Source organism: Drosophila teissieri, chromosome 3L (assembly GCF_016746235.2).
Source record: "Drosophila teissieri strain GT53w chromosome 3L, Prin_Dtei_1.1, whole genome shotgun sequence".
NCBI classification, from domain to species: Eukaryota; Metazoa; Arthropoda; class Insecta; order Diptera; family Drosophilidae; genus Drosophila; species Drosophila teissieri.
In genome coordinates this window covers 11,212,055-11,233,596 of record NC_053031.1, presented here as the reverse complement: position 1 = coordinate 11,233,596, position 21,542 = coordinate 11,212,055, and the positions used below count along the sequence as shown (strand labels likewise).

General features: G+C 45.0%; 2 protein-coding genes across 2 annotated transcripts in view; one reads left to right on the top strand and one right to left on the bottom strand.

Moving 5' to 3' along the window:
* Nucleotides 1–52: 52 nt before the first annotated feature.
* LOC122617054 (general transcription factor IIE subunit 1) lies at nucleotides 53–1,824 on the bottom strand. The gene is made up of 3 exons (XM_043792716.1): nucleotides 1,634–1,824; nucleotides 455–1,561; nucleotides 53–386 (listed from the first exon to the last, which is right to left on the bottom strand). The coding sequence occupies exons 2-3, from the start codon at nucleotides 1,548–1,550 to the stop codon at nucleotides 193–195; spliced, it is 1,290 nt and encodes a 429-aa protein (XP_043648651.1). The 5' UTR covers nucleotides 1,551–1,561; nucleotides 1,634–1,824; the 3' UTR covers nucleotides 53–192.
* A 1,805-nt stretch (nucleotides 1,825–3,629) lies between these two features.
* The window catches only part of LOC122616937 (F-box/LRR-repeat protein 16), a 31,357-nt gene continuing 13,444 nt past the window's right edge, over nucleotides 3,630–21,542 (top strand). The window contains exons 1-4 of the mRNA XM_043792528.1: nucleotides 3,630–3,987; nucleotides 8,337–9,759; nucleotides 15,581–15,754; nucleotides 15,882–15,999. Coding sequence (XP_043648463.1) covers nucleotides 8,521–9,759; nucleotides 15,581–15,754; nucleotides 15,882–15,999 — 1,531 coding nt within the window. The 5' untranslated portion in view covers nucleotides 3,630–3,987; nucleotides 8,337–8,520. The remainder of the gene's footprint in view (nucleotides 3,988–8,336; nucleotides 9,760–15,580; nucleotides 15,755–15,881; nucleotides 16,000–21,542) is intronic.

Sequence of the window (21,542 nt, the reverse complement as noted above, 5' to 3'; positions counted from 1 at the left end):
TAATTCACAACTTTGTAAGTTTTCCATAGTTGGCCAGAAATACTCCCCAGAATCATCGTCATTTGTTTATGCACATTTATATACGCATTTCATTTGTACACATTCGCTCGAACTAGTGGGTAACTTAAATTTACAATGACTCTATGCGTGAGATGGGGAACTCGTGGAAATCGTGGCTAATTACAGGCGCCCTCATTCGAATATATGGCTGTAGTGCTGCTGGTACACGTGTATGTAGTTCTCCTTCTCCTGCGGCGTCATCTGCGCTATCAGGTTGTCGTCCAGTTGGTCGAGCGGATGCGGTCGTCCAGCCACCAGCACAGTGGGCACATCGTCCTCCTCCTCCGCCGAATCTGAGTTGATATAATTGTCAAAGTCGACATCAGCTGTAAGTACGAAAACGTACATTAGAACGTTTAAAATATGATATTAAGAAATATATTGTGCTTCTTACGAATCTTGGCATTGTCGATGTCCTTTTCGTCGTCGCTGGAATCGCTGGAGTTGGCGTTCGAAGAGCCCACGCGCAGCCCCTTCATGTGCGGCTCCTTCTGGCCCGGCTGCTTTTCGTGCTGCAACAGCACGGACATGATGTCCTCGTTTTCCTTGCGGTTGCGATGCCCCGATCCGCTTGCCGTCTGCACTGCATCGGCCGCGCCATCGGCAGCATCCGTGTCGGTTATCACAGTGCTCTCTGTCATCCAAATGGGACGCGACTTGCGCTCAACCACAGCATCCGAGTTGTCGTCGCCGCCAATGGTGACGTCCACGCGAGTCTCCTCCACCGCGAAGCCCTGGTTTCTCGTCGCCTCACCCGACCACGCCAGGCCATCCGGTCGCATGGCGTTGGGCTTGTTCAGTCCTCGAATGGTGTCGATGTCCACGGGCTCCGGTTCGAGCACCTCGGGCGCCAGCTTGATGCCCTCCACCTCTCTGAGCAGGTCGTAAAGCGGCTGCAGCTGCTCGTTGAAGTGGGCCAGCAAGAGGCGTGAGTCTTTTTTGGGCATGGCGGCGCTGTCCTCCTCCACGGAACTGCCGCAGAAGGTGCACCGGAACTCCAGGGTGGCCATGTCGAACAGCTGGTCCGCTTCGAGGTCCGTGAATGTCTTGGAACACGTGGAGCACTTGAAACTTGCTCTACTGGTGGCATCCCGCTCCTCCGTCTCCATACGCTTGCGCATAAGATCCAGCTTGTACTTGACCACGTTCACGAACGTCTTGTAGTTGATAAAGTAGTAATTGACCTTCTGGGCCTTGCCATCCGGCCCGGTTTCCATTTTCAGTCGGATCTGGATGAACTTGTCGGTGCGCAGCGTGGTGATCCGGGCCCTCAGCTGCTTCTTCTCAAAGCGCAACAGCTCCCCGATGTCGTCCTCCTTCATGCAGGGATTCCGCACCAGCATGTCGATGATGAGGGCATCCTCCAGCGAGTAGAATCCACGGACCACGAGGCGTGCCAGTTGCTTCAGGCTGCTGGGCACCTCGGTCACGTACCGCACCTCCGTTTTCACTGGCGCTGCGTTCGATGCAGCCGCCGATGTCGACGACATTGTGTGTTTATCTACAGGATCGCCAGTATTTACATATATTAGATGATTTCACCTTTTGTTTCGGCTGCTCCCACGCCACTTACCAGTCTCTCGAAACCGGAGCTCCGGCAGCAGAGCACTTCTTGGTTATTCAATGCAGGCAGTGGGTCCGTGGTTCTTCATGGGTCTACCGGCAGTCATCGGCTCCCTGTTTGACCGTATTTTGTATGCTTTTGCACGGCAAAAATAAAATTTCCACCGCCAAATTCTCTTTTGTGCATCAATGTGGCCAAGGTAATTGCTTCGAAAATTACCGACGCAGTGAAGAAAGCCCTAAATAAACCTCACCATGAGGTGGAAAACTTCGCTGGCAAGGTAGTTATTTCTCAAACCCACTTATAGAGCGCGCCACTTAAACTTAGGGCATTGCCACACCAAACTTTTGTAAAATTCAGTTTAACAACTTGGCGGTTAAAAACATTTGTGAAATATGGACCACGTATGTACAGACCTCTATAGATATATTTTTTCAGAATTAAAAGAAGAATTTACTACTGCAAATATAATTTAGCTATATTAACGATATACCGGAAATATAATTTAGCTATATTAACTATATACTACCGCCAAAACATTTTTTAAATTTGTACATATGTACATTTAAAGTTATTGTTTTAAAAACCAGGTAAGCCTCTTTAAACATTTTATGACTATTTTACTATCTGCCAAATTTGTGCGCACTACATTTCCATGTTTGCGCGTTGGCTTTATTAAGAGCTTCGCATATGAGCGCTGTTTGCTTGGAAATGTTTTGTTTTTGACCGCAGAAGTGAGTGGAAATAATCCAACAAGTCGTCCTCTCGCCGCCTTTGTTTATCCGCTCGAAGTGCTTAATATTTCATGCTCCGCTGTCTAGGGTCGTCTATTTTTTAATGCGAACTTCGCCTTGCGTTCGAGTGCATTCCGGTGTAATCCCCCGGAACGAGGCTCGCCCACACGTAGAATCCCTGGCTCTTAAACAGGCAAGGCAGCCGCCGCGGGGGTGGACTTTTTGACGAGGTCAGAGGTCGGGGGTGCAGACGTCCCCTTGCGTGTTTATTTGGCAGCCAACACACTTCTGTTGTCCCCGCTGAATGTCATGGATATAATTGGGCGCACAATGCGAAGTCCAAGTCAGCTGCTTCATGTTTACAAATGGCAATTCAAGAGACAGAATATTGGGAAATTTATGGCACACGATGAATGAATTTCAATATAAATTATATTTTCAAAAGATAACTCGTGCTTAACTTGTAATGCTATTCAAAAGAATCGTTCCCTGCTGGATTTATAGGAAAGTAATAATCAAATTAATACTTTAAAGAGATTTTTATTAAAAGTAAATTAAAGCCTCCAAAACTGTCATACTTTTTCTACAATATGTGGGATTTTGTTGTACCTCCATATTCCAAATTTGTTAATTTCCAAATTAATATTTCTTGCTTTGAATTTAAATCGAATTTATTTTAAACAAGGTATCTTAATCTCTACTGTAAGAAATCTTCTGTTATTATCAAGCAGGGCTAACTTAATACAAATTATTTGTTTAAAAATGTAAGCATTATATAATTTAAATATTAAATAATTTATAGATGAATATATTGACATTAAATGTACAAATGAAACGAGTTAAACTGCTTAAAGTGCCAACTGCAGCACGTGAACACCCACGGCGTCGAGCCTGAAGAGTTGCCTGAGTTAACAAAAAATTGCTCGGAAAAGCCCAGTCGCTGGGAGGGCGGGAAACTACTCCGCGGAAACTCCACCTGAGCTTGTTTACCTTGCAGTGGAGGGCAGGGCGCAGACTCTGCGAGAGAAGTGGACACTCAGACAGGGGAGTAGGGCCACAGTGCTGGGACGCTTTTCCGAATGGGAGGCAATGGGACCCCTAAAGCACTACGTCCATGGGAAAAGCTTTTCCGCGTGCGAGCGAGAGAGTAGGGCCCAATGCGCAGGCTCTCTCTCTCTCTCTCTTTGGTTGCGGGGAAAACAGAAACAGGCTTTCCCACTTTCGCTGTTGGCATCCGCCTGCAGTTTGAATTTTGAGTCGTGCGCGCTAACGCTCGTTTTCCTCGCTTTTCCGCTCGACAATTTTCCAACGGCGGCCACAACAATTACAGGCGACAAGAGCGTGCAAATCAAATACTTGTGTTTTTTGTTTTTCCAACGTTTTACTGCAGTTTCCTTCGCTGTCTGCGAGACGGCGGACTTTCTTGCGGCTTTCGGTTTTCCGTTCGCGTGTGTTTTCCTTCGGCGTTTTTGTGTTTTCCGCTGCGAATACGGCACCCAAAAGGAAAAGCCACGATAAAAACACAAAGGAAAAATTGGGAAAACGCGGCGCCGCAACTTTTGCCAAATTGATTTTTATTGTGTGAGACGAAGAGTTCTAGCATTACATAAAGATTCAAGCAGGGAGAAGGTTGGTTTTCTAAGCCCTCTTACTGATTACACCAAAGTTGTGTTTGAAAAAGCGTAGAAAATATAAGATACCATGGCTGGATTCAGTGCATCTTTTTTGTTGGCTGCACGTGAACTGTTGGCCAGTTTCACCCCCTTGCGCGGCTCACCCTCGAAAGATAGAGAGCCGGTCGCTAACCGCCCCCAAGGGGTGGCGCCACCCCCTTGCCTACCACCCACCGCCCACTCGTCTGTGATGTCATACTGAACCACCCACTGAACGCCGCCCATCGGCGTAATCGCAATAATGGTCTTAGACATCCTGGCGCGTCCTCCGACTAGCTCTTAATGGAGCTCATTGATTTGCGTTGTGATTCGCGCTGTGAAGTCCTTTGCATAACGCTCGATATCTGGAAAACCTAGGCACTATCACGGCATGGTTTTGTATGCTATATAGTGCATATACTCGATATACTCGATGTGTATATAGACGGCCTACTCCACAAATCAGGTCAAAGTTGCACTGTGACCCAGAAACGAACACTGACGTACGGCACGGATACAAGTTGTGGGGGGAATCCAGTCGTGGCTGGGACTCGGATTCGGATTCGAATTGGGTTGGATTTAGAGATTGAGATGACCTGGGGATTGGGATAAGCTAGAGCAATTTGCATGGCAACGGAGTGCCAAGTGGAAAGGCACTTACCGATGCTTTCGGCATAGATCATTTGCAATCGAAAGCAGTTGGAATCTACGTGGCATATTGAAGGCAGAGTTAGTTGATATATTCCAAAATCTTTTTGCCGAAATCCTCTATTGATAAATTTCAAGTAATTGTAGGTATAAAAACATATCTGTAATTATAATAATAGAAAAAAAACTGATTTGCATTCATACAAGAATTTGTATAATAAGTTTTACCTAGAAATGTTGTAAGTTGATTTGGAATCAACACTTTTGAAACTTCCGTTGAGAAATATTTGAAATGTGTGTTACTTCACGATAGTGGCAACTTTTCCAAGAATGAAGGGAAAACCGTAGTCGAAATAGAGAGCGCACAATTACGAAATAACATTGTCGTAATTATTTAATGGTTGTCCCATTAAATCCCAAGGGTCCGTCCGTTGCTGCGACAATTACACTGAAGAACTTTAGCCCCCAAACAAACATATACATATGTATCTATGTGTGTACGTGCAACATTTTTGCAGTCCCCGTGTTTTGTTCGCTCCATTCTTGTTACACATTTTCACGATTTCCCAGCTGATGGCAAGAACAACACTGAACTTGAGCGGAATGCGGGATGCGGTGGAAAATATTGACATTCGCTATTCGGGTGGGTTACTATTTCCCTTCAGTCGCCGTGCTTTGTTTTGCTTTTGAGCGCTGAATGGAGAGAGAGCGCAGGGAAAACAGCGGGGCGAAAATCGATACTGCTGCCCAGGCAGCACGCAGGCTTACGGATACGGGCTCTCCACCCGGACCCTGGAGCCCGGATCCGGGCAAAGGCGGCACGGCGCGGAGTGCATTGTGGCAATGTGGAGCAGGCTGTGAGCAGGCACACAGAGGGGCGCTACACAGGGGGGCATGGCCGGTGGCGGGCGGCTGGTGGAAAATCCAATAAGCACGCGAACTCGAACTCGAACTCAAACCAACTCCAAAAATAGACATGGAGCCAAGCTGCGGAAAATGCGCACGAAGCGGAGGGCGCACAAAAATGAAATACACTGGCAGGCAGGCAGGCAGCTTCACCCCCAAACACTTGAGCACACTCTGGAAAAAAGAGCCACATTAACTACTACACAAAGGGAAAAACTGGAGTGGATTGGAAAATTGGAAAAAGATTTTATTATATTTTCAGCTGGGATAGGGATTAAATAGGGATTAAATAGGGATTACTAACACAATATGTTTGCTTTAATACATTTAATATTTCCTATATCTAAAACAAATATCCCAACATAAAATCAATAACTTTGTGTTTAAACGCAATTGTAATTCACTGCAGTAATGATTTCAGCTTTCAAAGTTTAAATAAAGTTGTTTTCCTGCCGCAAGTGCGCCTCACAGTATGCAACACTTTTGCAAAGTTTCTCCAAAATGTAGTTTCAGGTCGCTGGTCGCAGGGGGCGGTGGGCGGTGGATGGGTCTCTGTGTGGCAAAATGCACTTTCCGGAATATTAATCAAATTACTTAGCTTGTAATTAAGCATTTTAGGGCAGGGCAAAGCTGTGTGTCTGCACCTGTGCGCCAAAATGCTCTTGAAAGCTCGGTTAATTTAAACAATTTGGGGACAACTAAGGCCAGGTAAACTGTTTATTGTTTTACTAGATGCAGTTGGAATATTTGAGGGAATACGATTTTTAGAGAAGAAATGACACCTGTTCCTGTATCCCTTATTACAATTTAAAACAATTTATATCCATATGCCCTTAAATTGGCGCTGCCTCAAAATCTGGCTTGAATTAACCAAGTCATAAGCAGAAAAGTGTGGGCTGAGGGCACATATACAGTGATTTGTAAAATTATCTGGCCAATTTTCACCCAACCGGGACACTCGCTTCCACTCCGAGTAACACAATTGAGCATACGCCAGGACCGCCCAGTTCCAGTTCCATTTCCCTTTTTTCCTGCTCGACGGCTCCTTTGGCTCCAAAGTCAAGGAGTATTGTGTAACTTGTGGCAGGCGGAAGGAGCGGGGAAGCCTGCTTGGGTAATGCCAACTTTCGAGTGTGCCGAGCACCAAATTTGTATTTGCATTTGTCGCACAATCAAATCTCAACAATAAAAACCAGACACATTCGAAATGGGCGTCCACTCGAAACAAAAAGGGGGATACTCTTAAAAAGTAAAATTAATCATTAGGCAGGAAAACAATGCGAAAAGTTATTCCAAGCTGTCTGCTGATAATTAACAAGGGAATTTAAAGAGAAAGGATTTCAAAACATAAACAATTTATATGTATTATGCAGGAATTGTTTCTATACTATAGTATATATACATACATATATCACTTAAATCCTATAATTTATTAAAAAAAAATTAAAGGCAAATGGAATTTGTTCAGCAAGCTGAAGCTCCCATCCGAGTTCAGAGTGCTGGGGTAGCATTCGGCATTTAAACCGACCGGAAATGACAGAGAAAGCTCAGTCAATGTCTCTGCCACGCCTCCGTGGGCGGCGAGATGGCTGTCCTTTGTTTGGGCGCACGTCCAAGCGGAAAGGCAGAAACGATTGCGAAGATTGGGCCAGAGCCCTCGAATGGCAAGGATGACGTCGAAGGATGAAGGCTGAAGGATGTAGGATGCAGCCAGGCGGACCAACGATAAGCGCTGCTCACCTTGAGGCTTAGGGCCCTCATTCGGAACTGAGCTCTGCCGAATCCGCGCATTTATGGCAATTAAATTTGTGCTCTTCACAAAAGGACAACGTGTCCTCTCGATAAGGCGAACTCAAAGCAAAGCTCTCACGATGTCCTCGCTTAATTGGCCATTTAAGTTTTTATTTATGCTTTCGAGGATGAGAGCAAGGGGCTATCGATTTCCAAATCGATACGGAGATTAATGTGATTCGCCTCTTCTGTTGAACAATTACATTAAGCTTGGAGACTGTAAATTATCTTAAATTAAATAGGTTGCTAAATATCTTTTTTGCTTAAATATAAGAGAGGGATGTAGTCTAAAGATTCCATTAGTGGCTCCTCCAAGCCCCTAAGGACCAGTGGCTCCGCCCAAAAGTCGCGGGTCTGGCACTTCCGGTTCGTAATCGCAGCGCAAAAGGCATTGCACCTGGTGGCGGATTACCTTGGCTTAGTTAGTTTGCAGTTGGCATATTGTTTGCCTTATCGGCGAACTTTCTGCAGCCACAACAAGTCGCAAAATGAGGGAGAATCGAGGTCGGAGGTTACGGCCTGCACGCCAACCCAACGAAAGTGGGCCATAAATCTGTGCGGTTGTGGCCTCCAGTTCTCCATTTTTATTTGGTCATGTCGTGCGGAGGCACGCGAAAGTGCCGCGCTTTCCACATGGGGCACGTCTCGAGCAACTATTGACAGGGAGTGACAAACCACAGTTGGCAACTTGTAATGTAATTGCAGTGGTTCTTGGCGGAAATGACTTCCAACGATTGAGTTGGGTTTTAAATGCTTCCCAAGCTGTTGAACAGAATTCCTCTAAAACCAAACCAAATAGTGTACAGTAAACAATATAGTTGTATGGTACTGAAAACCGGGTTCAGTAGTTTCTGACCAGTCTTTCAGTATTACTTACAAGGGGCTATACCCTCAGAAATTTCTCTACTGCTTTTCTCAGCCACCTTTGCCACCGGAAACTACCCAATTAACCCCATTGTGTTTCGTGTGGCTTCGTTGCAGGTGAGACTCGCTAATTGCCGGCTGAAAAAGGTTAGCAACACACAGGACAACAAACGGGATGTAAAGGATAAGCAAAGCCGACACCACCAAGCGATTGAAAAACGAAGGAGAGAGGCCGAAGGACTAGACTTTTCCGCACGGCTCCGTTACCCAGGGAGGCAAGGTGAATCTGTTCCAGCACACGATGTCATCGATCTCGGCTCAGGGCGTGGTCGAGCGAGCATCCGCGGAGTTGTCCAAGCGGATCAATGGCCTGGGCCTGCGCTCCAAGCACCATCACAACAGCACCTCCGGTGGTGCTGGTGGTGGTGGCGCCAGCGAGTCCGCATCCCCGGCAGGTGCCACGCCCACACCGGCGGCGTCCAGCGGCAAGACGTCGGTGATGGAGCGCGTAACGAACGCCCTGTGCGGCGGCGGCAACTCAAATTCTAACTCAGGATCGAATAGCTCCAATAGCAACAGCACTTCAGCGGCCGCCACCGCTGCCACTTCGCCCGCCAGCAACGCCAATCCTCCACAGACGCCGGACAAGCCGTCGCGGGGCAGTAGTCCCAGTCCCGGAGGCATCACCATGCCAGGTGGCCAGTCGCAGGTGCAGAACTCCACACACCACCTCCTGCAACAGCAACAACAGCAGCAGCAGCAACAGCAGCAGCAGCAGCATATGCAGCTGCAACAGTCGCAGCAGCAACATCTCCAGCTGCAGGCCTCCACGCTGATCAACTCCAACCACCATGTGATGGTGGGCCCAGCCCCGCCCACTGGCATGCCTCTGGGCGCCCCGCCCACGCCCACAGTGAAGTCCATTGCCAAGCAGATGAACATAACCATACCGGGCGGCGGAGTGAACCCGGGTTCGCCCACCTTCAGCACCATGGGCATGGTGGCCGCCCAGAAGGCGGCGGCCAGTGCCGGGGGCACTCCGCTGCAGTTGCGCAAACAGCTGCCCAATCCTCACCTGCACCATCCGTATGGCACCATGGGCATCAGCACAACATCGCCGCTGATCATGCAACACCAGCTCCACCCGCCGCCCATGCACAGCATCGAGCAGCTGATGCTCGACGACCGCTTTCTCAGCCGCTTCTTCCAGTACTTCTCCCCCTACGAGCGACGCATCCTCGCCCAGGTGTGCGTCAAGTGGCGGGACACACTGTACCGCAGTCCGCGCTACTGGAGCGGCCTGTTGCCCACACTGCAGTGCCGCGAGCTGCGCCAAATGCCCGGCTGTGATCGCAGCAAGCTCTACAACTCGCTCATCCGTCGCGGATTCCACGCCCTGGGCCTGGTCGGCGCCTCCGACGAGGACGCCCTGGACGTGGTCCACTCCTTCCCGCTCGCCTCCAAGCACGTCCACTCGCTCAGCCTGCGCTGCTCCTCCATCAGCGACCGGGGACTGGAGACCCTGCTCGACCACCTGCAGGTGAGCTGGAACTCTTTTATATTATAAAAAGAATTCCAATATTATATATATATTATAAAGAAATATAAATGTTTTTTTATCCTCCACATCCTACTTTTCCGTTCTAGTTAATTTGTGACTAATTATTATTTAATTATTCAATTAGGTTATTAGTTTCCGAGTTATGCGTTTGTTTATTTAAAGTCTCTAATTAATAAAATCAATAAAAGGGCACTGGCATTCTGGCTTTAATTATGCGCATAATACAATTAAATACAATTTGTGCAAATTCTGTATTCTTTCACTTACTTTGATGTTGACTTGCTATCAGTTGAGGAAACTGCCTAATGATTCATGGCAACATCCTTAAATGGATATTCATCGCAGGCCAGAAGACTAATTAAGATATGTCGCTGATAAAAGAGAAATGTTTGGCCAACGGCTGTCGTATCTTTTCGCCCTTGAGATACAAGTGCAAACTACTTACGAGTATACTTGTAGATGTGTAAGCAAAAATCCCGTCTGCACATAAGCTGGAATAATGGGCTGTCGTTTGTTTAAAATGCAAGACAACTTGGCCCACGGGCAGACGGCAATGTCCGGAAATCTGGCCCCAAAGGGCATCCCAGGGCAACTGCTTCCAGCTCTCTGTTTTTTTGGGGCCCAGCTGGGTTTTTGTGGAACCGCCGACAAAGAGATGGGGTCGCAAAATGTCTGAGAAAGAGCGAACTTTGCAGCCGTGGGCGTTTCGAGTTTTGGCCAGTGGCAAGTTGACAGTGGTCAGTCCCGCTTTGGGCCACCAGCAGCCACCACATCCGAAATAAAATGAGATTCGCACACGAAGCCGAAAATCCGTATCTGTGCGCTGAAATGAAAACTATTTTCATTTTATTTCGGGACTTGTGCCGCGCGCCAGAGAAATGAAACGTGTCAGCGCTGAAAAGTGTGTCATCGCAACGCGGCTGGCGAATTTTTGGCCAAAAAACCCTCCACTTTCGTCACTCGACTCGACGGCCGGCACATAATGAATTGATGCGATCAATTTCAGATGCAAATCACATCAAAGCTCCGTCATAAAGTTCATTTAATTTAGCCTGCTATTTAGTTGCGCTAATTTGAGCGAAATGCGCGAGTAGCTCAATCGAATACACTCACTGTGCATTCATAATTTCTACGCTCCGCTAGGTGAATCATTTATGAGTTGCGCTCCGATTGCAGGAAAAATTCCACATTTTATTAGAATAAAAGCAAAGAGGCGTGAACGGAAATCTTTGTATGTATTTTTGCCTGAACACATTTATGTTAAAACTATATAAAGCCTCCATTTAACCTGACTGAAATATAACAAAAAATCCAATAAATATATATAAAATATTTATGATGTTATATTTCCGTGATTGGTATTCCTTCCATAGCAATCCCATTCACACTACTCACTCATTTTATCCTTGGTTATTCCACTCGCTTTGTCCTTATTACTGCCCTGCCAACGATTTCATATCCTTCGGTTTGCCGGACTGCCTCAATAATCCCGAGGAACCCCAATCGAGTTTGGACGTACAAGTGGGGAGCTTAATTGATGACCAACTGTTTGGGGGGAGCAAACTGGGCAAACTAATCCATTCATTTCATGGACCAATCCCGAGCAATCTGGGAACCTAATCCACCAGGGGCCCAGCGTGGGTCACCGGAAATGGCCCATACAAACACATAGACAGGCACACACACGGTGATTTGAGAAAGCACAAATACAAATACACAGAAACAAATACACACACAGAGACACAGTGTGTACTCCAGAGTAAAGTGGATAACGTTGGTGAACTGGCTGTGGCCAAGTCCTTTATGAAGGAGCGTTCTACATGAATTTGCGGTCCTGTCAGCCACCCAGTCAGTCACACACACACTCATTGAGTTGACTGCATCACTTTTCCCCACAATTCAGTCCTTTGATTTTCAGCCAGCTCGATTGTTAGGGTGACCCTCTATCACATGAGCACATATTTGTACTGCATCAATTAGTAGAGTAATATTTGTAATTTGCATTATTAATGTATCAAAGATAATTCAACATAGATTGAACTGTAGTAGTATGAAACTGCATGGCATGTTTATGCTGTTCATGCATAATTTGATTATAAACAATCAATAATCAATCAAACAATATAAGCCCCATTAGATCATCTCCTTAATATATTGCTATTTTGTTACAAGTGAAAACTGGAACTACGATTTCAAGCGCATGCCAAATAAACTCTTTGTTAATGAGAAAAAGCCTACACTGCGTATGAGTAATGTTACTCCTTCTCTAGCAATTCCTTCTGAGCTCCTTAGTCTTCCTCTGTCTTCCAAAAAAGAGTGGCCTGCAAAGTGAAGAGTTGCAGTGCCTTTGGGCCAAGTCGCGAATAACCAGGTCCACCCTGCTGTGCCTACGTCACTCGGCGTGCTGATGTCAGAATTAATCCACTGCGAGTGCATGTCATGTTTATGAGCCTAGTTCCATTGCCAGGGTCTAAAATTTGCAGATGTGTGCGAGTTGCTGGCTGTGCGTGTGTGTGTGCGTGCGTGTGTTGGTGTGTGTGGGTGCCCAGGAAGCGCCCACAAATGGTTTGATTGCAAATTGTTGTCGCTGGCAGTGTCAACAACAATGACACACTGGGGACAAGTTGGATTTGGCCATGATGCGAGCGGATCAACCGCAATGGGCTCAGGAATTCGACCTTGGGGACTCTGCGAAAAGTGTACGTAAGGGTAGTGGCCATATGGAACTTACCCCCATACTCAAACGGACTTTCCCAGAAAACTCAGGCAAACATGCAACGCGCTAAATTAATGCTAGTTACTGCTGCTGCTGAATAAGCGGCGGAAATGCGGCGACTTTCCTGCATTCCCATACATATTTAATGCCAAATGCACTGCAGTCGCCTCGGGCGAGCACAACTATAGTATATACTCGTGTATATGCGATTTCCGCATTGCCGCTCCCAACTTGCCACTCCAGACTTCTGAAAGGGGAGGGGGGATTTTCAAGTGGGTCCGGAACGGAGCTCGTTGAACCCAACCCCATTGACCCATAAACCTATGCTACGCTCTGTCACCTCTGGCTATTTAAATGCTAATTCCTGTTCACCTGCAGTTGCAGTTTTAAATACATCAATTTACTCAAAGTGCAGCTCTCTGTTGAGGGATTATACAAGCTATTTAGTCGTAATTAAACAGAATTAATTTAATAACTTGGGAAAAAGCTACTAATTAAAGCAAGAAATACTTCGCTTCTCATAATTTAGTACATTATTTTCTTTGTGAGCTGGAACATTCCTAATTTGAAAGTCGAATTTGGCAAAACGAATAAATTGTTCTCTGTTTCTGACCACTCACAAATTTTCATCGTTTCGGCGAAAACCTCAGAAACCGAAGGCGAAAACACGGGAAAACTTTTTCCGGCCAAATAGTCACACATTCTGTTCTGACTCGTGTGTGTGTGTGCTTCCATTAGCATTTCCATGTGGAACTCTCCTTTGCGTGGTTGACTTTTCCTATCGATTTTGAATCCTCCTCCGCCGACGAACACATGGTACCGAAAAAACTTTTCCCATGGCTACGGCTACGTGAATTGTGTATTGTGCTGTTCAGTACGAGTATAAACAAGGCGGAGGGGGAAAAAGTTCCACAATTGTCCATAAAAACGAAGTACGGAAAATGGTTGGCGAAATGGTTGGAAAAATCTAAACAACAAGCGAGCATTTACCATCCATAATGAAGTCATGCCAAAGGCTTGGCTTCCCTGCTGTCGGGCTTCCTTTGCTGCTGATTGTTGGCCAAGTTAACCGATGTACAGAATCCAATTACTGGCCATGTATACCCAACACATCCCTAATTAGACCATTTAATTCGCTAATGAGTTGGATCCCTGCCCTTTACTTATGCAATGAATTCTGCGCACACTAATTTGAACTTCAGATTACGATTAGGATTTGGACTTTGAGCGGCTAATAGGATATCTTACTGTACTATCCAACACATTCTTATGATAAGCTTGTTTATAAATCAGAAGTCTATAACCAATTATCACGGCTAGCTAGGAACTTCTTTAATTTTTTTCCTGAATTAAAAGTAAATGATTTATTAGTCCAACTCACGGGGACTCGCATTGGGGATTCCGATTAAATTGCTGTCTTGCTGTTTTAGCTGTTTACGTTTTGTTATTTTTTGTTATTTCTCCAGTTTTGCGTCAACAATACAGAAATAATTGTTGTTCAGTCGCGGTAGTGAGAACATTTCTGGCTTAATGCGTTTTGTGTGTGACCATCCTTGGGATTTTCCTTTTTATATCGTGCTTCCGGCTGCATTTGCTGTTTATCGCCATTGTTTCCGTGTTTCCGGTTGTTCGGAGGGCGGGAAATGTAGGAAAATGGGTTGAACTCGAGGGATCCAATGGCAATGGCGCCTGTATCCCGACACAAAGTCTGCCACTCGAACCGGGTCGCCTCCATCGAGATGTGTTATGTGTTTTTCCCGCTTTTACTTCCCCGACAATGTTTTGCTCTTGAAAAGGTCAAAGTTAATCCTGTTATGGGAACTTAAATTGCGCGTAGAACGCATGGAAAAAAGATTGTAAATTCGGTTAGGAGAAAAGTTGCCCAGTTTGTTGACTCGTAAATTTTGCCATCAAAAGTTGGCAGTGCTGCAATTTAATTTAATTTTTAATGGATTCCCGTCGCACCCACCAGGTGCCAGCTGTAATTTGTTTGACTCACTCTGATCTAATTTTTCCATTTAAATTTTCCGCATTCCACGCACACAAATCCAAAAAAAACATCGCGAGTTTTTCAAAGTGCAATTTTCCTTGTTTTGTCTACGGTTCATCGAATGATTTATGGGGTAAATGCAAAAATGCAATTAGTTTTCTAGCTTTGGGAGCATTCCTTGTGCTCAGGCATTTAATAAAGCACATTGATTAGTTAAAAAAAACTTTTTATTGATTGCTCTTCCATTTTGTGTACAAAGAAGCACATTTTCATTGGCCGCGATTCTCGTGGATGTCAAGGTGAATTAAAAGTGGCGTTTAATGATGTGGCAATATGAAATGTTCTTTAGCAGATACTTAACAAGTCAACCCACCTGAGGCCCAAGTTTTCCATATTAATTTATATATAGGTGTTTTATGTAAAGATATATGTGCTGAGGTATTTTTGTTTTGCTATTTCTCACTCGCCAACGATTGGCCTTTTTTCTGCTCGCCAAGTGTCAACGTTTATGAACGCCGTGAAATGTCCAAAAGTATTTTAGAAATTATCGGATGGCAGATCATAAAAACATTTGACGGTTTGATGACAGAACAGTCACCCTTAAAGACGAATATACGCAATTTTAGACTCGCAGAATATACAGCAAAGTCATGAATTCCTTGAGTAATATTGCTCAATATTTTCGGTGCATATCAAGTTCATTGCCAAGAATAACAACATATTTCTGGTAAAATAAAAGTTCTTTAGGCATATTTTGAAGAAGTATTACATTTTTGTTCAAGAATTTTCATTTTAACACGTCTGCTATGAAAAACATTTGTTACCAGGTTGAGCTACATGCAAATTTATATCGAAACATGTTTATTAGCCCGACCTTATTTATTTTCATTTATTTAGATTTGCATTTGGAGGAACGCACACTTATATATTTTCCTAAGTAATTTCTAACCTTTATGAATTCCATAAAGTAAGTCTGTGATGCCTTTATATATGTAACACACATATTAGAGTATATTTTGTGATACTTTTAATGAAATCCTGTGCGCAAAGTGTCCTTGCTATCGTTTGTAACCCCCAATCCCTTCGAATTGCAGAGTTTGTTTGAACTGGAGCTGGCTGGCTGCAACGAGGTGACCGAGGCGGGTCTGTGGGCGTGTCTAACGCCCCGCATCGTATCCCTGTCCCTGGCGGACTGCATCAACATCGCGGACGAGGCGGTGGGCGCGGTGGCCCAGCTCCTGCCCTCCCTCTACGAGTTCTCGCTGCAGGCAAGTCCAGATTGATGGAGGATCTGCCAGAGCTGCTCCAGCTGCTCCTCCTTCATCCTCCATGCACCGTGCCATGTGGCCCGTGGCCTCGTATCGAATTAATTGAATCTCCTCCCGCTCCCTACAGGCTTACCACGTCACGGATGCGGCACTCGGCTACTTCTCGCCCAAACAGAGCCACAGCCTCAGCATCCTGCGACTGCAGTCGTGCTGGGAACTAACCAACCATGGCATCGTTAATATCGGTAAGCGACACTATGCCCCCTCTCCTCCCCCCTGCCAATTAATCAAATAACATGTGGAACGAACGTGGGGAGAGCGGAGCCAATCCGCAATTTGTTCCACAAATTGCACAGACAAAAATTTCATAAAAAAATGTCAAGAGCGATTGAGGCATTTTCACTGAATTCTTGTGTATGCTCCTTTAAAGGGGGATATTCTGAAGATACTTTACTTTGAAGATACTTACCACTCTTACATAAATCGCAAGGAAAGTGCTATAAATACATAATAATATTATAAAATTCTGTTCATTTGTTACTCACATAACTTACCCGAAACAAAGCTCTTCATAGCTACCTATAACGTAGTTACTCGAAAATAATACCCGTAAAATTATTTGTCTTTCCGTTTGCTTGAAAAATCAAAAGGCTTTCGTTCCGCCACAAAATCAACTAGGTACCATTCTAGATACCATTTCCATCGGTAAGTCCAGAAATGAGGATGAGCAAGTGGCCACATGTAGTGCTGCTCCTGCCCGCCGTGCTGATAGTGTTCCGAAAAAGCTGTTCAGGATATCCACCGGGAGTGTGCCGAATGGCGCCCGAGTTGTAAGGGAAATGCGAACAAATGAAATGGCCGTGCTGGGAGCTAGGGACTCCTACTATTCCGCACGGGATTGTACTGCTTCCGAGAAAAAATAGGGTATCCGTGAGCCCTCGTCATCTTGTCTAAACATTGCACTCAACTAATTGAAACTTTTTGTGGGACACTTTTTGTGCGCTGCCGTTTCCTGGCCAACAGAGTAAGCAGCTATTTTTACATCCTTTTGACGTAACGTCGCCAAAGAACCCTTGTCACTCGCAAATTGGCAGGGTCCAGCCCTCAAAAACCCCTAAAGAGGAAAATGTCCTCTTTTTGAGCAACTGCAAACACAAAACGTGAAAAGTTTTATAAGCAAATGATTTTGCGGCAGCTTAGGGAAAAATTATAATAAAAATTGCCTAAGCCGGGCCTAAATCGGGAAAGGCAAGGAAAAGTTTGGCAGATTATACTTATATATTTGTGGTTTATGTTTTTTAAAAGCGCCAAGTTCACACTAACTTATACCTTTTATTAGTTGGGATTGCGGATAGTAGCTAATCTTCTCTAGTAATAACAAACCTTATTTGAAAATGTGCCGTGCCATAAAGTTGGATTTTTCCCAAGCCCAAAGCGCCATTTTCTTGGAACACATCCTCCGGATAAACTTGGCCGTAAACCACTTTAATTGACGTGCACATTGCCTCGCAGCTGAGCAATTTGAGGGCGTGCTCAGGGGCTCTTTCAGGCGCCCGAAGGTAAACTCATTTAATATGCGATCGACAGTGGTGGCAAACATAAACCCCGTCCCACTTCAGCAGGGTTAAGGGTCGGAGGTTGGAGGTTGGTGGTTGGAGGCTTTGCCTATGCACACCGCTTTGACCTTTGACGACGCCCACCTGAGTCCCGAGTTCCAGCAGTCCCAGGCTCTTCAGCTCCCTCAAGGGGGCTGTCTTTTTAGGGGTAAAAACTTTGCAATCAATTTCATGGCACGTCATTTTCTTTGCCAACCATCCACGCCCGTCCTCTTCCGCAATCAACAAAGGCGAAGGCAGCCATTTCCCCCATTCCGTCATGCATTGCGTCACAAATTAAGCTGCAGGTTGATGCAGGCGCCCCAGGTAGACGGTCTGCCTCGACTGGATTTTCCCGCCCTCCGATTTCCCGCAGCATTTTCCTACTCCTACGGCTTAGGCAGTTAACCAGCCAGATTTCTGGCTGCCGAGCTGCGCATCGAAATCGAATTATCGCAGTTCACTGATCATCGAGCTGCGGCGGCAGTCCCAAGTTTTCCTCGAAGGATATGGTGGGATAATGCCACTGACACTGATTTGCACAGAAGCACCTGGAAAGAAACTGCAGATTAACGTAGAATATTATATTTAAATAAATAATATATATATAAATAATAAATCATTTTTAAAAAGTTGGTTAAAAACAATAATAAACATAAGCTTCTTGCTTAAAGAGTTGAAAAATAAACAGCCTAACTACGAGTTAAACAGCTTAGGGAAATCGCAATATTTATAAAATACTAAAACACATGCAAACAACCGCTGTGCTGAGCATATTTTGTGTGTCTGCAAACATTTTGATGGATGAAGGCGCATCAAAGGCCCAAAAGCCAGTAACAAAAGTCGGCAGAGCATATTACACATTCGCCCCGTAAGCCAAAGATTGGCTTCGTTTCGTCTGTGTCTGAGTGTCTGTCTATGTGCCTGTCTGTATATGTGTCTGTCTGTATATGTGTCTCTCTGTGTTTCTATTTGTATTTGTGTTTGCTTAGGGCGGTGGTGGAGGTGGGGGCGTGGCTTAGGAATCGTGAGGACAAAAGCAAATAGGCGCCATATTTAATGGCGGCATTTTGTATAAATTGCAGCCCAATTATAAACTGTTTGCCCAGCAAGTATAAATGAAAATCAAAAAAACGGAAGAGCGGAAAAGCACAAAATACCAATTATTTATTTTACGATTTTATTGAAGTGACCGCATTCCGGAAATGCATGTTTAATTAATGACCCATCAGTGGTCCGAAAACCCCTTAACACTCAATCCGCAATGGGCGTTTTAACCAATTATTTATTTTCGCATTAATCGTTGAACATAATTAATTCCGTTTGCATTTCCTGCACTTTTCAGTTCAAATTTAAAGCAGAAGGCTGTTGCCTAACAAGTTTTATGTTCTTTCACTTTAAATAGTTTGTTCCAGAGGTTAAAACTTTTATATCTGATTATATATATCTTCCCAACTCTGATTATATATATATTCTAACATTTAATCTTCGGTAAATTCTCGAATATTTGTGTAGTGCAGCACTATAATCCACTTTATTGCCCCACTGACGCAATGTGGTATCCAAAGTTTGCTTAGGTTTAGAACTCGCATTTAAAGCGCAACCTTCTGCAGTTGTAAACCGTTGTCAGAAGTTGGCTAAGCCCGGTCACAGTTAACAGTTTTCAGTTTTCCGCATTCCGCATTCCGTATTCAGTTTTCAGCTGCCTGATGCTGAACTCTGGCCCCGGCGGTGGCAAAACTTTTAATAACAACTCCCAGCACAAGTCGTCCGTTTCCTCTTCCTCGGCCCGTTTCCTCAGGCCATGAAAAGTGACTGCTGTGACGGGGGAGTGAACGGGAGCAAGTGCCGGTGGGTGCTTATCACAACATCGAGAAGCCATTTAGCTAATTGCATTTGGCATCTAATTGAATTGGGCCAGGCTCCAGGTTCTGGCTCGCAGTGATAGTGATGGCTCCGCTCACTGGCTTACTGGCTCACTGGAGACAGCGAAAGTCTCTTGGCCATGTTGGCACTCGGCCAACTCAATTTTTATGGCCCATGTCAGCACTGGCGCAAAATCGTGAAGATTGTTTATTTAAATATGAGAATTTCATATAAAATGCTAGCAAATATTAGAAAGAATAGAAAGAAGAGCTGCTATATTAACACAAAAGCTACTACTTCGATACAAGTAAATAGCTTAAACTAATACTTTGGAAATGTTTCTCAAAAAACCCAAATAAGTAAGTTTCCCCAGCTGTGCAATTTATCAGCCATTTTTCTCCGTGAACGGTGCGGTTTTTTGGCTCAGGACATGTGGCTTTAGTTGCTACTTCGGGATTTGAATGCGAGGTGACACATCATTTGGCACGCAATCCGCTTCGCAGGCGGAACCGGAAACGCGACTAGCTGACTGGCTGACTGGCTGGCTGAGTGACTGAGTGACTGAATGACTGGCTGACACATTGACAGGACGCCCTTGTTGGCCGCGTCGTTAATTGGCGACGAGGTCGTTCAACCGGGCGTATGCGTGATTTATGAGTTCGCACGTGAGCAAGCGAACACTGCGAATGCGAATTGCGAGTGGCGAAATGTAAGCGAAACAATGAACAAGTTAATCCCCCATTAATTAACAGTGTCAACAGAAATGCCGCCTCTCATTTAGCAGATCCCGCAAAGAAATAATGAATTGAGGCAACTACAAATCTCGTGTTGGGCGACCAATCAAATTCATGCACCTGAGTCCCGAAGCTTTTCGCTCAATGTGAATGGCACACACAGCTGGTGAATAAAACAGGGGTGCGTCCATTAAAAGGCAAATGTTCAACGTGAATAATTAACAAATATAGTTTATGCATTGATGGGCTATTTATGCAAATTAAATATTTACTACTAAAGGACCAAAAAGTTACACTGTGTATACTTTGTAAACTGGTTTCAAATGTGTATACTTTGTAAACTTGTTTCAAATGTGTATACATTCTAAACTTGTTTTATGTTCCACATAAATATAATTTAAAATTCGAAAGAAAGCATAAGCTCTCCTTATGTTTTAGTTCGGAAATACATATATATGTAGATTCTGACCCCCACTCAAGACGCCTTTGGAGCAGCAGCTATTTGATTGCCAAGGCTCTGAATGTTGGCGTCTTGGCTGAAACTGTGGGCTACACTGCTAATGAAGTGGCTGCGGTTCGTTTCCCGCCTGAACAATTGCAGTTGTCGACGCGAAAGCGACACGTCCATCAATTTAGCCACAAACTGCACCACGCCAGAGGCAGCTGCCCCATGATTCCTTTTGGCCATCCCCCAATTCAGAGTGAAATTGCCACTCAATCTGTTTGTCTACCACTGGGTAAGTGCTCACGATGCAGCTACAGTGGGCTGCAGCCCATCAATCTGCATCCATATATAAATGTTTATGTATTAAAAATGTATATATTTTAATAAACATGTTTGCCCTAGCAATTATAATTAGTGTGAGCCTCTAGCCAACGTTCAATACATTTTAGTTCTAGATGTTAGCACTCAAAAAGTCAAGTAGAATATGGTTCATAATAATACCAACCCAATGGCAAAATGTTGAACTTGTAAGTGTTTACGGTTGATGGTATTTCTTTATTTACCTTTGCCGTACTTTCTTACCCTCTTTGCCTTTGGCAATGACAAAATTCCTGCTCGCCGAGGCATCGAATTCATCTTATACCACCGGCAGCATCAGCAGCATCGCCAGCTGTCCGCCCGAGACCCTAAAATTGATAAAGCTTCCCCTTTTTTTTGTGGGGGAGGGAGGTCGTTGCTGTAGGAATTCCGCATCCCCCGGTCTTCCTTCCTTCCTTCAGCCATCTAATCCTAGTCGCGGTTGGGACCCAGAGCCACCCAAGCTGATGGGCGTCCGTCGGGTGTCGTGTTTATTTAATTACATTTGCATTTTCAGGGCACTCGATGTTGCGATGTTGCTCTTCTCGCTCTCTTTCCCTTGCGCCAAACAATTTTTAATTAACTTTATTTTTGTAAAAGCTCTTTGGGGGGCAATGCCGTCGTTTCCCCCCACACGCATTTCTCCCCCCGCGCTGGGTATTTGGCCAAATTGTCGATCAATTGTCAGCCGACGACAGTGACCATGAACTTAACGTAATTTGCACAAACTAGCGCGATTTCAGGAATACCTGAAGTGCAGTGGATGCGACATGGAAAGTGCATTCCCTTCA